This window comes from Lutra lutra, chromosome 13, assembly GCF_902655055.1.
Source record: "Lutra lutra chromosome 13, mLutLut1.2, whole genome shotgun sequence".
Taxonomy (NCBI): Eukaryota; Metazoa; Chordata; class Mammalia; order Carnivora; family Mustelidae; genus Lutra; species Lutra lutra.
The window spans coordinates 7,994,924-8,010,785 of record NC_062290.1 but is presented as its reverse complement, the minus strand read 5'-3'; the positions used below and the strand labels follow the sequence as shown (position 1 = coordinate 8,010,785).

Sequence of the window (15,862 nt, the reverse complement as noted above, 5' to 3'; positions counted from 1 at the left end):
CATCTGGTATGTGTGGGGCCGTCTCGGGCCCCCGCGGTCGGGTCAGGTAAGGCCCGGCAGTCCTCTGGCAGGTGGATCGCAGAGGCAGACCGGAGGGGGTGTCCTGTCCTGCAGGCTACTTAGAGAAAAGCTCCCAGGCTCGGTGTCCAAGCCGGCGCGGCTACAGGGGCCCCGAGGGGTCTACCAACCCTTCCACACGGGGCTGCTAACACCAAGCACAGTCTGAAAATGCCAACATCCTCCTCACACTTAAACTTCAACAGCACTGTAAACAAATGCATACCTCCTATCTGCGAGCGCGGACTCTAACGGCTTCAACTATTTCAGGGACAGTCTTTCAAGGGCGCACATCTTATCACAAGGAGTGATCCCCCTGGAAGGTCCAGAGACAGGGAGGTTCTCCCAAGAACCTGGACCTTCACTCGTTACCTTGGTGATGCCCTCATTTCTGCAACACATTTTCCCCAGGAGCCTTACCTTACTCCAGACCCTTCCTTGCAAACACAAACCCAGAGCCCCACCCCTAAGGCATCGGGGGAGAGGGCCACTCTGGCTGCAGAGGACCTTCTCTCCCTGGAGCCATCAAGGCCCCAAGTTTACCAGAAGTTCCTCTCTGTTCCCACCACAGACTACCCTGGGCTCCTTCTGGCTACGCCCCTCCTTCCTTCAAGGTCCCCAAGCCCCACCTCCTCCATGAAGCCTTCTCAGACTCCTGCTTCTGAAGACGTCTTCTCTTCAATCAACGCCTGCTCCTCCATGGCACATACTGGGCTGGTCCCACCGTCTGGGACGGTTAGACCTCCTACGTTACCACCTCACCTCTGATTTCCTCACTACTCAGTACGATAGAGGACATGGCTGGGGTTTAAAAAAAAAAAAGCAATTTTTAGAAATTGTTTTATAAATAGACTCTTATACCAAAAAAAACCCATATACAGAGCACCCCGATTCCCAGGGAGGTAGACCCGCACACTTCTTGTCCGCACTGGGAAAAGAGGGCAGGAAAAACGATTCTCTCTTGTTCTTAACCGTGTCCACTATGCGGCCAGTTTTTCAAGTAGCATTTCTACTCCTTTGCTGGCGTTCTTGTTTTTCTCCAATGTGGGAATGAGGCCCTTCAGTCCAGCCTTGACTTTCTGCACAACTTCTTGATCGGAACTCTGGAGAAGGCTGAAGCCAGAAGACAAAGATTAACAAACAAAAAGCAATCATGTTTCATAAAAACCCCTAATCATCTGCAATTACTATCGCCATGTGACGTATAAACAGTTCACTGATTTGTGAGACAAGTCCTCTACTGAGAAGTCCATCTTTTGAATCCAGCAGCTGAACGATGGGGACTGGTAGCCTATGTTGGGAAACCACATCAACAGAACACGTTTTCTAATCCTTTTTTTTTTTTTTTCAAATATTTTATTTATTTGTCAGAGAGAGAGGAGAGCGAGCGAGCACAGGCAGACAGAATGGCAGGCAGAGGCAGAGGGAGAAGCAGGCTCCCCGCCAAGCAAGGAGCCCGATGTGGGACTCGATCCCAGGACGCTGGGATCATGACCTGAGCCGAAGGCAGCTGCTTAACCAACTGAGCCACCCAGGCGTCCCACGTTTTCTAATCTTGCTGGGCGAGTCGCTCCCATGTGGGAGCACCTCCGCCCCGTACAGAACTGGTCCCACCTCAGCTGTGACCAATCATCTCAGGAAAACACCCTGCCTTACAGATAGCTCTGGCATGTACTCTATCTTCCCTCCCCCACCCAGGTGAGCTCAAGAACAGAAACCCTGGCTGTTACTTCGTGGTTTCTCAGCAGCACACGTGCAGAGCAGATGGCTGAGAAGCGCCGAGGGACCGAATGAGCAGGAGCGGAGGGGTGCACAGAGGAAAGGCAGGGGACCCTCCAGGGAAGCAGGGAAGAGCCAGTCTCCTCATCTCTGTAGCTAGAACATGGGAAGGGGTAAGCAGCTTTACCTCGGAGCCTAATGGCTTAGACTCGAAAGCGACCTCTGCCACTCCGTAACCATACAGGCAGGGGCATGCTGTTTAAATTCTCTAGGACTGTCTCCTGACCTATAAATGGGATCAACAACACAAGCCACCTGCCATCAGAGAGGGTTTCTGAGGCTCAAATGATCTCATACCTAAAGCACCTAGACAGAGCCTGACACTTAGGAAGCACTCAATGCTTACTCAACATGAGCCATTAAAATAAACAAACAAGGGGCACCTGGGTGGCTCAGTGGGTTAAGCCGCTGCCTTCGGCTCAGGTCATGATCCCAGGGTCCTGGGATCGAGCCCCGCATCGGGCTCTCTGCTCAGCGGGGAGCCTGCTTCCCTTCCTCTCTCTCTGCCTGCCTCTCTGTCTACTTGTGATCTCTGTCAAATAAATAAATAAAATCTTAAAAAAAAATAAACAAGTCCGCTCTGCTTTCTGAAACCTTGCTAGAAGGCTCTGTCCCCAAAAGTGAATGGAGTCTTGGAGGCTGGTGACAGGAAGGCCCCTTTCTCTGCAAACAGGGGCCTGACTGCAGAATGGAGGGCTCAGTCTCCCGGTTTCCTCCTTCTTCACGACCACATTTTAATGCTGACCTCTGAAACACATCCCAGAACCAAATTGCTTGCCGTTTCCCAAAGTCCCTGGTGCTAAGAACTTCCATCACTTGCACCGAGAGGACGGTGAGCCAGCACCACCGGGCAGCATCCTGCTGGGTGCGGGAGACCAGCAACAAGCACAGCCTGCCACCTGGGAAGCCGAGAAAGTTGGTAAAAGTCCCTTTTAACAGGCTGGTGACTCACTAGGTAGTTTTTATTTTCTATACTGACCTGAAGCACAAAGTCTGTATTTGCTGAGCACATGCATAATGCAAAGCATGGGACCTCCACCGTCTCATGCAGCCCAATGATGACCTGTGATGATCCCGAATCCAGTTTTACAACCAAGAAAATGAAGTTTCAGAGAAGCTGAATAATTTGCCTAAGACTACACAGTGAGCTGGGCCTGGAACCCAGGCAGGAAGCCTAGAGCCCACAATGATCTAAATGCTAGAGAATTCTGCTTCCCTGAAGCATTTTCAGGCTGTATACAAGGCTGAAAGTGGTTTTTTTTTTTTTTTTTTTAAATACCCAGGATGCCTTTTCACTTACTGTAAAAAAGATTTCTGGGGGAAAAACACTGCACGAGTTTGAAGTAAAATATAAAGCAGCAGAGAATTTCACCAAACGAGTTGAGCGCGTAACAGTATTCTAAAACCACGTAACACTGATATTGTATTAATCAAGCATTAGGTCATCGGTAATTCAACTTCCCTTCAGAACCTCGAGCACTGCACGGACTAGTGGTCCACCTCTAAGCAGCGTCTATAATAAGCCTGCAGCAGCCTTCCGAGGTCTGCAACCCACCCACACGCAGCTATGATCGATGAGCGAGCTCTACAAATTAATTGCGTGGCATGGCTGAAATTTTTAGTTAATCGAGTGTTAATGAAAGGATATGTCAGAAGTACGTGTTAACACTCTTAAATGCCTGGTAAAAAACCTCCCATTAAATAAGTCCACGCTTCAGCTAAAGGATTCTGGCTCTTTGACGTCCACTAGAAAATCGGCTAATTTCAATGAGAAATGAACAAAAATGATCTGCACCACCTACGTATTTGGAGACCCTGATCCACCCAAAGAAATGAATGCCCCAAAGGACTGTGTCTGTGAGCCCGTGTGTTCCAAGTCAAATTATATACCGAATAAAGGCCCAACATTTACAAACAACGTAGATTAAATTGCACAGTGTGCTGCACGTGCAACACTGTGGGAAATTCAAATTTAAGATTGGTATCTCTTTCTCCAAACCTCACTAACATGGGAAGGAGAAAAAGAATCGACAGTGATTGCTTCACAACAACAAACAAATCTATTTTAAATGGATGTGGTTAATGGAAGGGTTTCGCATCCAGCAACAGAACGCAGGGAAGCTGAAGTCTCAATGACCTGTGAATTATAAACTTGACACGACTCTGTCTAGAGAATAATAAACAGGTGGAACGCACGCCTCGATGTACCAATCATCAATTTTCTACCATTTTAATTAGAAACAAACAATCAGCTTGCAGACTTCACTAGCAAATGTCTCCAGAATCCTTTTAAGAATACTTGAAAATCAGGAAAGAAAATTACATGTAAAGTGAGTCGTGGTTTAAAAAGCAACTCTGTCACAGTTTTCAGAGGGACAAGTCTAATCCATTAAAAAGAACGCAATTACAATTTGGTCAAAACCTTAACTGTAGTAAGACCATCAAATGATATAAATACTGTATAATCTCTCTTAGATGTGGAATCTTTTTTTAAATATTATTTATTTATTTGAGAGAGACAGGGAACACGAGTGGGGAGAGAGGCAGTGGGAGAGGGAGAAGCAGACTCCCCACTGAGCAGGGAACCTAACATGGGGCTTGATCCCAGAACCCTAGGATCACAATCTGAGCTGAAGGCAGGTGCTTAACCGAATGAGGCACCCTGGTGCCCCTCTTATATGTGGAATCTAATGAAAAAAAAAAAAAAAAAGAAAGAAAGAAAGAAAGAAAGAAAAAAACCCAAAAAAACAAAACCAAACAAGCTCATAAATATAGAGAAGAGATCTGTAGGTGCCAGAGGCAGGAAGTATGTGTGTTTGTGGGAGCGTGGAGGGGGGCAGGGGAGGTGTGGATAGGGATAAAGGAGATCAAAAGGTGGTAAAACAATAATAAGACAAAATTTTAAAGAGAAAAAAACAAAACAAAAAGTGATGCGGTCTCTTCTGCATCTCTCAGGATGGCGGAAGTGGGTTGGTTACAACAGGCTTACAGGAAAGAGGACCAGGCAAGGAGTTATGATATTAGATAAACTAACGGCTTATTATATCATAATGTGAATTTTAAGACAAACAAATACTAATGCAACAGGTGAGCGAGTTGCTATGGATGTCTATTTTTGAGATAAGTAATTAATAATAGCAAGAATAAAGCTCCAGAACACATGGGCTTGGCAAGTCCTCCGACTTATATAATTTATAATAACTGGGTGTTGGAGGGCTCCCTAATCTGGGGGGAAAAGAAGGGAATGAAAGGGATCTCTACAAATTTATCAAATGTAAAGAGCTTTCCTGAGAGTGAGAGAGAGAGGAGAGAGAGAGAGAGAATACAATCACATTTGGTTGAAACCCTAAATGGGGTGAAACCCCCGAATGAGACCTTGTGACAACTTTACAATTCTTGAAGCCGGAACAGTGCAGGTGAGTAAGGACTGACGGGAAGAGGTAGGCTTGATTTCCACTATTTGGTACACTTGTCTAGACCCTGAGTGACTGTGAGGAACACTGAACAATTAGAACAAAGCTCGGAACCGAGAAGGAAGGTGAAGAAAGCGTCTTCTGCGGAAACGGGCATTCAGGAGGAGGGCCCTACGCAGAAAGGCACAGATCATACGTACCTAGACAGGACAATCGCCCCACGGTTTACACTAGCCCAGGCGTTCAGTTTCTTCACACCAACATGCTCGACAAGTGTTTTTGCAAAACAAGCTGAAAAACAGACTGAAACTCAGTGACAGCATACAAGATTTAAAACCCCCTTTCTGTCCCTAACGCTCTTAAATTTGCAAAAGCATGTTTTAATAAAAAAGTGAATAAAAAGAGTTCTCACTCAACCTTCCTTAACACTGTAAGTTCCAGCTCCTATTTATTAAATGTCTTTTTAATACAGCCATTTCTTTCAACTCTGGTCCAAGTCTCATGCTATGTTTACTGTAATTACTCAAGACAAAACTTGAATTCTTATAAAAAGCTCACTTGCTCGTGTCTGCATCTCTTTGTACTCTTTAATGATTTAACCCTGACCTGAAAGGTATTCAGGAAGTCAATGTTTGACAGCAGTACCTCACGCTTGGATGGAATCAAGTTCTCCCTCATGAAAAATGCTCACTGGGAAGGTGCCACGAGGAACACTAGCGGTCAGGAGACTGTTCCAGCTGACACCTGGTAATTCCTCTCCACAAAGCTAGACATACCCCCATCAAGAAGATTATTCATCTTTTATTATTATTTCGTGTGTTATTACCAGACTTCTAAGTTCTTGGTATATCATCTTTAACTCACTGTGCCATCTAAGCGTAACCAATTCTTGGACAACGGAAAAACTCTGAAAGCTAGGACTTGGTGCAGATGGAAGTATGGGCAGCCTATCTTGAAGGCAAGTATCTTGGGTATGCAGCATGCATAATTCCCCCAAAGATACCCAAGTGTGAGGCTCCTTTAAAAGCCAAGAGGCCTATGGCTACGTAGCTCTTCATGGCACACGTTAAGGAAGGACTGTAATCAACTCGCAAGACCGACAATGTTTTTGAAACGTGAGCACAAGAGCACTCACTGCTAGAATGCTGTACACCCGCACCCCCAGCCGTGGGGGAATTGATGTCTTCTCCTGAATTCCAGCGGCCTGTGACGGACTTAGCCAAGAGAGTGTGGGAAGAGTTATGTGTGATAACTTCTGAGGCTAAATCAAAAAAGCACTCCGCGCTGCTTTCTTCTCTTAAAACCCAACCACGGGCTGGGGACTGAGGCTGCTGGACTGAGCCACTGCCAGCCACCATCCAAACGGACACTCCTACCCCAAACAGAGCAGCCCCAGAGGACTGTGAGCAAAGCCAAGCTCCACCGAGTCCTGACAGGATGTTGTACAAGAGCCACCAAGCTTTGAGGTGGCCTATTACACAGCAACAGATAACGGAGACAGCCGCACTGGTTCAGAGTTACGTGCACCTGATACACACACGAGGCCCATGCAGGCGTGTTTCATGGCTGTCAGTGTAAATGAATTAAGGAAAAGTATCACTAGGAAATTCTTTGGATTTTAAAAGCAAGCCAGACAACGTTTCGGACAGGAACTCAGCTCAACAGTGCACCAACTCCTTAATAATAAAAAATGACTCAGTATGTTATTTTTTGTTCAAACTTTGTTACAAGAAGCTTTCTCCTTCACAGAAAGTTTGCAGTGGCAAACACCCCTAAGTCTCTATTCTTCAAGGCAGAGTGAGAAGTGACAGTTCGACTGTGTATCGATTGCCTCGCCAGCCATCAGAACTACAACTTGCCCCAAGACATAAATTCATGATCTGTCACATTTTTTCAGACACAACGATAGAATGCCCAAACTGTTCAAACTCGGTGGGGGGAGATCTCCTTAGTGGCTAAAACGCTGGATGGAGCTCGAATTTAGTAATAGAAGGTCTGGTCAAAGACGGGGCTGAGAAAGGAATGGTATGCGACTTTTCAATTAGATTAAAAGATGCTGTCCTTCTTTTGAAAGCGGAGTTTCTACAGAGCAGCTGTGAGAGTTGTGAAAAGCCACAAAGGCCAAGACTGGCCTGCTCTGTGGTCGCATGTATTTCAGTGCCCAAACAGGCGTTCAGTTCAAAATTCTGATGAGGACTATTTTCCTTTGCTTTTCCCTTCCTCCAAACTAGAGATAGATATCCTGCTTTTCAACTGTACCCCAGTGACACTCACAAATGTCCCCCCTCCCAACTCTCACCAACCCCAACTCCCACCCCAAGGAACATAATGGCATTTTTAGGGCCCTGGGAGAACCAGATAAGAAGACTGAGGTAGCACGGGAGGAGAGGCAGTGAGGGAGGACAGGAAAGAGAAAGGAAAACAAAGGATTCCAGGACATAAATTTCCAGTATTTACCAAAGCATTATCTGCAAGCACTGAATCATTTCTTGTCCACAGACACCATTTCTAAACACTCAACAAATTTCATGTGAACATAAACGGCGGGCATCGAGTTCAGGGCTGCCGGGGGTTAGGAAATTCCAAAGACGATTCAGCAAAATCCATGTTTTACAGCCTACCTTCTCTTCCACTTTTCTTCATCTTCTCATCTTGTTCTATTAACCACTTCAGAACGAGGTGTCCTGCGGGATGCTCTGCAGCGTGCAGCTGGAAGGAAAACATAAAAGCTGTTTTCAGCCACGCCGAGGCCTACCATGTGTTCTCTACCACGCACAGGTGAGGACGTGGCCACGTGGAAAGTTCCATAGTGCTGCGAAGGTCAAGTCACCGAGAATGGACCATGAGCAGCCGGAGGACCAGCGATCTAGTCTAATCCCCGCAATGACAGACGGATATTCAAAGGAGCCGCTAAAAAGCTCTGAGGCTCCGCGTCAGGTGCTCCCAGCTGAACGGCCCCAGCACAGTGCGCACCTCAGATCACGCCAAGTGCCGTCCGGGTGGCAGTACGAAGTGCTGAGGTACAAAGAAACCTTTGGGACAAAACGTGACAGCAGAGAAGCACGGAAAGCTGGCACTGCTGGTCCCACATACCTAAGATCTCTCCTTATGGAGCAGGGGAGACACTAGGTCTCCTAAGGGGGGAATCATTATGCGTCATTATCTTCCCACCTGCTCATCTGTGCGGCTCCGGGCGGACAGATCCAGGGCTTCTCTAAGGCCCAGGGGCCACATCAGGACTCAGCAGGCTCCGCACACGCGTCAGCTTACGATCCAGTGCAGAACAAAGCCCGCACCGTCGGCTTTCTGCCCTCCTCTCTTCCCTCGGCCAACCCATCTCCTACCCTGAGCCCCTGAGCCTTCTGTTCTCAGCCAAGCCGAGCCCCTTTCTCCCTTCGGACTGCTGCGTATGTCTTCCCCCCGCCTACGATCTTCTTTGAGGGGCGGGGGACGGTGCTGGCCCTGCCTCGCACAGATCAGGTCTGTGAATCAACGAACTGCGGACGCAAGGCAGAATTACTCAGGGGCCAAGTAACACAGGCGGGAGCTATCAGAAAGAGAGGGAATTGGGAACAACGTCCATGAGAAGGATGCTGGGGACCTTGCAGGAGGACGAACAGGGCCTTCTACAGCGGCAGCACAGCAAAATGGAAACACAGGGAGCATCTAGGCCCACGGAAGAAACGTGCAAATGCAGATAGGTGCAAAAGTCCAAAGCAAATCCAAAATAGAATTAAGAACACAGAATATGCTAGAAAGGCAGCCTGGGGCCAATCGTGAACATCAGAGAGCCACAGTACAAGATTCTGTTTCTCCTCCTCTGTAGGTCATGTGAAGTCAGGGGAAGACTTTAAGAAAGACAGGGTTATAACAGCACTGGTATTTTGAAATCGCAATGATCAACTGTGCTGTCAGCATGCGCAGAGTTGAGACAATTAGCATTCGAATTCTCTCTACGTTCTCAGTGACTGGGGTTATGCAACACTGCTGCTTTCCACCTGTCTGATGGTAGCACGTTACCTCTCCATCCTTGCCACCGGGATGGAGCTCGGCCACTGCCAAGCTGGCAACGGCATTCATGGCAGGCTGAACGTCTCCAACGGCGGCTCCCAGAATGTTGGCCACCAACACACACGCAGACTTATCCAACACCAATTCTTGGGCGTGTCCTTGCAGGTAGCTTAACAAAGCAGGAGAGATGGCCTCTAAGAGCTCACGTCGGCGGATCGCTGTATCTTTCTTACTGTGGGAACACGGTGAATGAGGTGTTAAGGTAAGATGAATAGCAAAGGGAATACAGCAATCTTATTAGCACAAAAACCTCTAAGGGCTTAAAAGAGTCTCTGTCTAACTTATTGTAATTGTCTGTCTCTGTTGTGCATGCAAGTAATAAGCAATTTAAGGGTGGGATACCCGTCTGCCATCTTCATGCCCCGGTATGTGAACTGTGCCTGGCACAGAACAAGCACTTACATAATAACAAACAGCTCAAACCAATCCAAAACCCAAACAACAGCAACAACAAATTAGAAGACAGAAGTAGACCACTTTATGGACACTACTCTCTAGAATACTTCATTATGTGATGCCAGTCGCTTTAAAAATAAAGAAACCGACTTCCAGGGTGCCTGGGTGGCTCAGTGGGTTAAAGCCTCTGCCTTCAGCTCAGGTCGTGACCCCAAGGTCCTGGGATCAAGACCCAAGTCGGGCTCTCTGCTCCACGGGGAGCCTGCTTCCTCCTCTCTCTACCTGCCTCTCTGCCTACTTGTGATCTTTGTCTGTCAAACAAATAAATAAAATCTTAAAAAAAAGAAAGAAAGAAAGAAAGAAAGAAAGAAAGAAAGAAAGAAACCGACTTCCAGGGAGGACAGTGGAGCAGGAGGACCCCTCCTCCCATGAACACTAGGTAACACCCGCATCAGTGTAAATAACCCCAAGAATGACCATGGGATTGGCAGAACAGACTCTCCATAGCTAAATGTAGACAAGAGGCCATATCAAAGAGGGTAGGAAAGGTAGAGGCATGTCGGAGAGCGAAAAGGAGCTCCATGACTGACTGCAGGAGGGAGGGATACAGTGGGCGTGGAGAAGGGAGGGAAACAGACCCTCACGTCGGGTACCTCATGCACAGGGTGCCTGTGTGGGGAAGACAAATCCCTGTAATATCCGGCTTTGAAATTCAGCAGGGCCAAAAAAAAAAAAAAGAAAGAAGTTAATTAATTCAGCGGGGCGTAATTTCATGAGTTCTTACAATCAGTGGGGCTTAATGCCTGGAATTTTAAAAAATTAGTGTGCTTGGCTTGGGAGAACTGGAAGGGTGAGAGAAAATGGGAGTCCCTGCCTTTTTTGTGGGGTGGGGGGGGGAGTTCCTGCCTTAAGGACACGGCACAACAAACAGCCCCGTGGAGACACGGCATAGAAGTCAGCAGTTTAAAAAGCATCTGGGGCACAACAGGAGGGAAATCTGTTTACTAATCTCACAGCCCGTGATGGAAGGTCAGGGATCCTTGGGAGACTTCCATAGGAACCAAGAAGAGTGGACATTTCCCTTCCTTGTCCTCTAGCCAAAATACATGGACACCTGCAGGAACCAGTGCCTGGACAACACTGTCCACCCGGTTTGGTAATAGCATGCCCTGGTCCTGAGCACTTCTGCCAGCACAACCCCTCCCCAGCCGGCCTCCGCTCGGGGCCCCTCCCACAGCAGACCAGCACAAACCTTGCTCACACCTCAGCTCCACACTGCCTTGTCCTGCAGACCTCCCTCCTCCAAACCCCCCCCCTTGGGCAGAGACCATCCAAAGGAGCTCTGCAAGCTAACAGGGGCCAGCCCACTCCAAAGTAACTCCTGCCCTGGCAAGAGGGGAAGTTAACCACACACACCAGTCCAGTCCAGCTCCAGCAGTGCCTGGGGACAGATTCTGGTCTAACTGCAAACCTCGCCCACCAAAGAAAGCTGCTCAGGGGACAACAGGGCAGTTCGGTGCTACTACATCTCTGGCAAATGCCTGGTCTGACTCAAATCAAGTCCAAGGTGGGCCCCCACTGGCCCACTAACAACACAGGGACCAAACACTGCCCACAACAGGAAAAGAGAGCCATTGTACATAATGACAATGAAGGAAAAAGTAGCTCAGCCACAACTGTTAGGTGCACACAATATACACACTAGATACCCCTGAGTGCCAGCTTCTGGTGAATAGGGGACACTGCACTGCGGAGCGCTCCAGGATTTCTTCTTCGTAAGAACACTACCTTTAAGAGCAGGAGACACAGCTGACTTTCTTAACACACAAAAACAGACACAGAGTTAGACAAAATGAGGAGACAGAGGAATATGTCTCAAATGAAAGAATAAGACCAAAAGAGACCTAAATGAAACAAAGATAAGAAATACGCCTGATAATTTATAGTAATGGTTATAAAGATACTCACTGTACTTGAGAAAAGAGTAGAGGACCTCAGTAAGACCCTCAACAAAAAGAGAAAACAAAAAGGAACCGATCAGATACGAAGAATATAACTAAAATTAACAATACACTAGATGGAATGAGTAGTAGACTACAGGAAGCAGAACAGATCAGTGACCTGGAGGACAGAATAATGGAAAGCAATCAAGCTGAAGCAGGAGAAAAAATAAAAAATGAAAACAGATTTAAGGGAACTCAGTGATAACACCAAGTGTATTAATATTCACATAATAGGGATCCCTGAAAAAGGAGAAAGGGGGCAGAAGACTTACTTGAAGAAATAACAGCTCAAAATTTCCCAAATCTAGGAAAGAAAAAAGATACCAAGTCCAGGAGTACAGACAGCCTCCAACAAAATCAAACCAAGGAGGTCCACACCAAGACAAGTAATAATTCAAATGACAAAATCTAGTGATAAAGAGAGAATTTAAAAGCAGCAAAAGAAAACATTTATATACAAGGGCAACCCCTAAGACTATCAGCAGATTTTTCAGTAGAAACTTTACGGGCCAGGAGAGAGTGGCTTGATACATACAAAGTGCACAGAGGAACACCCGCAAACAAAAAAACTACTCAACAAGGTTATAATTCAGAACAGAAGGACAAAGAGTTTCCCAGACAAACAGAAGTTAAAGAAACTCATCACCATTAAACCAGGCCTACAAGAAATGTTAAAGTGAACTCTAAGAAGAAAGGAAAGACCATAGCAGAATTAAGAAAAGCAGGAAGCATAAAAGCAGTAAAATTAAGTAAATATATAAAGATCAGTCATTAGTCACAAAATAAAAGGATGTAAAGTGTAACACCATATACCTAAAATGGGGGTGAAATGAGGAGAAAATGAGGAGAACTCTAACAAATTTAGCACTTTTGGAATGGGTTCAAACTTAAGTGACCATCAACTTAACACAGACTGTTATATGCAGAAGATGTCTGACATCTTGATGTTACTATTGTTAATACTATTAATGATATTATTACTACGATTATTAATATTATTACTACGATTCCTATTAATGATATTACTATTAATAACCACAATTAAAAAACCAGCAATAGATATGAAAAGAATAAAGAAAAAGGAATCCAAGTACATCACTGAACGAAACCAGCAAACTGTGAAAGAGAAGAGCAAGGAACTGAGAAACACACACACACACACACACACACACAAACAACAAAACCCCATAAAACAAGTAAGAAAAGGCAATACATACATATCCTTCAATATGTACTTTGAACGTAAATGGACTGAACACTCCAATCAAAAGACACAGGCTGACGGAATGTATTACAGAGCACCCATGTAAATATTGCCTACAAGAATTACTTCAGACCTTAAGACACACACAATCCAAGCGAAAGGGTGGAAAAACATTTATTATGAAAATGAAAGTAAAAAGATGGCTGGGTACCGATACTCATAAGCAACAAAACAGACTTTAAAACAAAGCTGCAACAAAAGACAAGTGAGGGTACCACATTATCATTAAGGGGACAATCCAACAAGAGGCTGTAACAGTTGTAAATATTCATGCACCCAACACGGGAGCACCCTAATACCTAAAGTTGCTCATAACAGACATAAAGGAAGCAATCGACACTAATACAAAAACAGTAGGGGACCTAATACCCCACTGACATCAAGGGACAGATCAACTGAACAGAAAATTAACAAGGGAACAGTGGCTCCGAATGACACACTGCACCAGAGGGATTTAAGAGATATATTCAGAACATTCTATCCTAAAACAGTAGAATACACATTTTTTGCAAGTTCATATGGAATATTTTCCAGAACAGATCACATATTAGGCCACAAAACAAGTCAACAAATTCAAAAAGAACCGTGTCACACTACATATCTTTTCTGACTGCAAAGCTAGGAAACTAGGAATCAACCACAAGAAAAGATCTGGAAAGAACACAAACACATGAAAGTGAAATAGCTAATATGCTATTAAACAATGGGTCAACGAAGAAGTCAAAGAGGAAATCAAAAACTGCTAGAAGACAATGAAAATGAAGACACAACACCTCCCAATCTTTGGGATGCAACAAAAATGGTGCTAAGATGTAAATACACAGCAATAGTGGCCTACCTCAAGAAGCGAGAGACATCTCAAAATAGACAACCTAACCTTACACCTAAAGAGAGCTGGAAAAAGAACAACGAAACCCAAAACCAGCAGAAGGAAGGAAATAATAAAGATCTGAGCAGAAATAAACAAAATAGAAACAACAACAACAACAAAAAACAGATCAACAGATCAATGAAACCAGAAGCTCGTTCTTTGAAAAGATAAACAAATTGATAAACTTTCAGCCAGACTCCTCAAAAAGAGAGCTCAAATAAAACCAGATATTAAAGAGGAGAAAAAACCATCCACACCACAGAAATACAAAGGATTACAAGAGAATCTTACGAAAAATTAAATGCCCATAAACTGTACCACCTGTACAAAATGGATAAATTCCTAAAAACATAAAACCTCCCAAAACTAAATCCGGAAGAAACAGAAAACGTGAACAGGCTGACTACCAGCATTGACACTGAAAGAGTAGTCAAAAGATTTCCAACAAACAGAAGCCCAGGACCAGATGGCTTCACCAGTGAATTCTCCCAAACATTTAATGAAGAGTTAACAACTGTTCTTTTCAAAGTATTCCAAAAAATAGAAGGAAAGCTTCTAAACTCATTCTAGAAGGCCAGCATTACCCTGATACCGAATCATATAAAGGCAACTACAAAAAAGAAGAAGAATCACAGGCCATTATCTCTGACAAACACAGATGCAAAACCCTCAACAAAATATCAGCAAACCAAACCCATTAATACATTTAAAGAAAATCATTCACCACAATCAAGTGGAATCTATTCTTGGGATGCAAGAGTGGTTCAATATTCACAAATCAATCAACATAATACATCGGAGCAGTAAGAGGAAGGGTAAGAACCGTAAGAGCATTTCCATAAATGCAGAAAAAGCATCTGGGAAAGTGCGACATCCATTCGTGATAGAAACCAACAAGGCAGGTTTAGAGGGAACATATTCCAACATAATAAAGCCCATCTACTCACAGCTGACAGCATCTTCAGTGATGAAAAACTGAGCTTTCCCCTAAGATCAGGAACCAGACAAGGACGTCCACTTTCACTACTTTTGTTCAACAGAGCACAGGAAGTGCTAGCCACTGCAATCAGACAACATAACGAAACAAAAGGAATCCAAAAAAGTAAGGAAGAAGAAAAACTTCCGCTATTTGCAGATGACATGATACTATATAGAGTAAACTCTGAAGATGCCACGAGAAAACTACCAGACCTGATCAATGAATTCAGTAAGGCTGCAGGACACAAAATCAATGCATAGAAATCCACTGCATTTCTATACAGTAATAATGAAGTAACGGAAAGAAAAATTAAGTATCAATTCCACTTGCAATTGCACCAAAGAAAATACCTAGGAATCAACTTAAACAAGGAAGCCAAAGACCTGTACTCTGAAAACTATAAAACACTAATGAAAGAAAATGAAGGTGACACAAACAAATGGAAAGATATTCTGTGCTCATGGATTGGAAGAATATTGTTAAAATGTCCATACTACCAAAGCAATCTACAGACTTAATGCAATCCCAATCAAAATACCAACCGCATTTTCCCAGAACTTGAACAAATAATTCTCCAATTTGTATGGAATTACCAAAGAGCCTGAATAGCTAAAGCAAAGAGCACAACGGGCTATACTGCAATCCCAGATTTCAAGATATACTACAAAGCCGTAGTGATCCAAACAGTAAGATACTGGGACAAAAACAGACACATAGGTCAATGGAAAAGAACAGAGAGCTCGGAAATAAACCCACAATTATAGGGTCAATTAATCCTCAAAAAAGATTGTGAGGCAAGACTATGCAATGGGAAAAGGAAGGTATTTTCAACAAAGCTGCTGGGAAACTAGACAGCTACATTTTGCAAAAGAATGCAGTTGAACCACTTTCTTCCACCATACGCAAAAATAAACTCAAAACAGATTAAGGACCTAAATGAGAGACCTGAAGTCATAAAAATCCAAGAAGAGAATACAGGCAGTAATTTCTCTGACATCGGCCGTAGCAACTTTTTTCTAGATAGATCTC

The 15,862-nt window shown here is 44.7% G+C and overlaps 1 protein-coding gene across 1 annotated transcript in view; it reads right to left on the bottom strand.

Moving 5' to 3' along the window:
* Positions 1-883: 883 nt before the first annotated feature.
* PUM3 (pumilio RNA binding family member 3) overlaps positions 884-15,862 on the bottom strand; it is a 48,343-nt gene continuing 33,364 nt past the window's right edge. Inside the window, exons 15-18 of the mRNA XM_047700029.1 lie at positions 9,270-9,492; positions 7,871-7,958; positions 5,450-5,540; positions 884-1,170 (exon numbers count right to left, since the gene is read on the bottom strand). Of these exons, the coding sequence (XP_047555985.1) occupies positions 1,038-1,170; positions 5,450-5,540; positions 7,871-7,958; positions 9,270-9,492 (535 nt within the window). The 3' untranslated portion in view covers positions 884-1,037. The remainder of the gene's footprint in view (positions 1,171-5,449; positions 5,541-7,870; positions 7,959-9,269; positions 9,493-15,862) is intronic.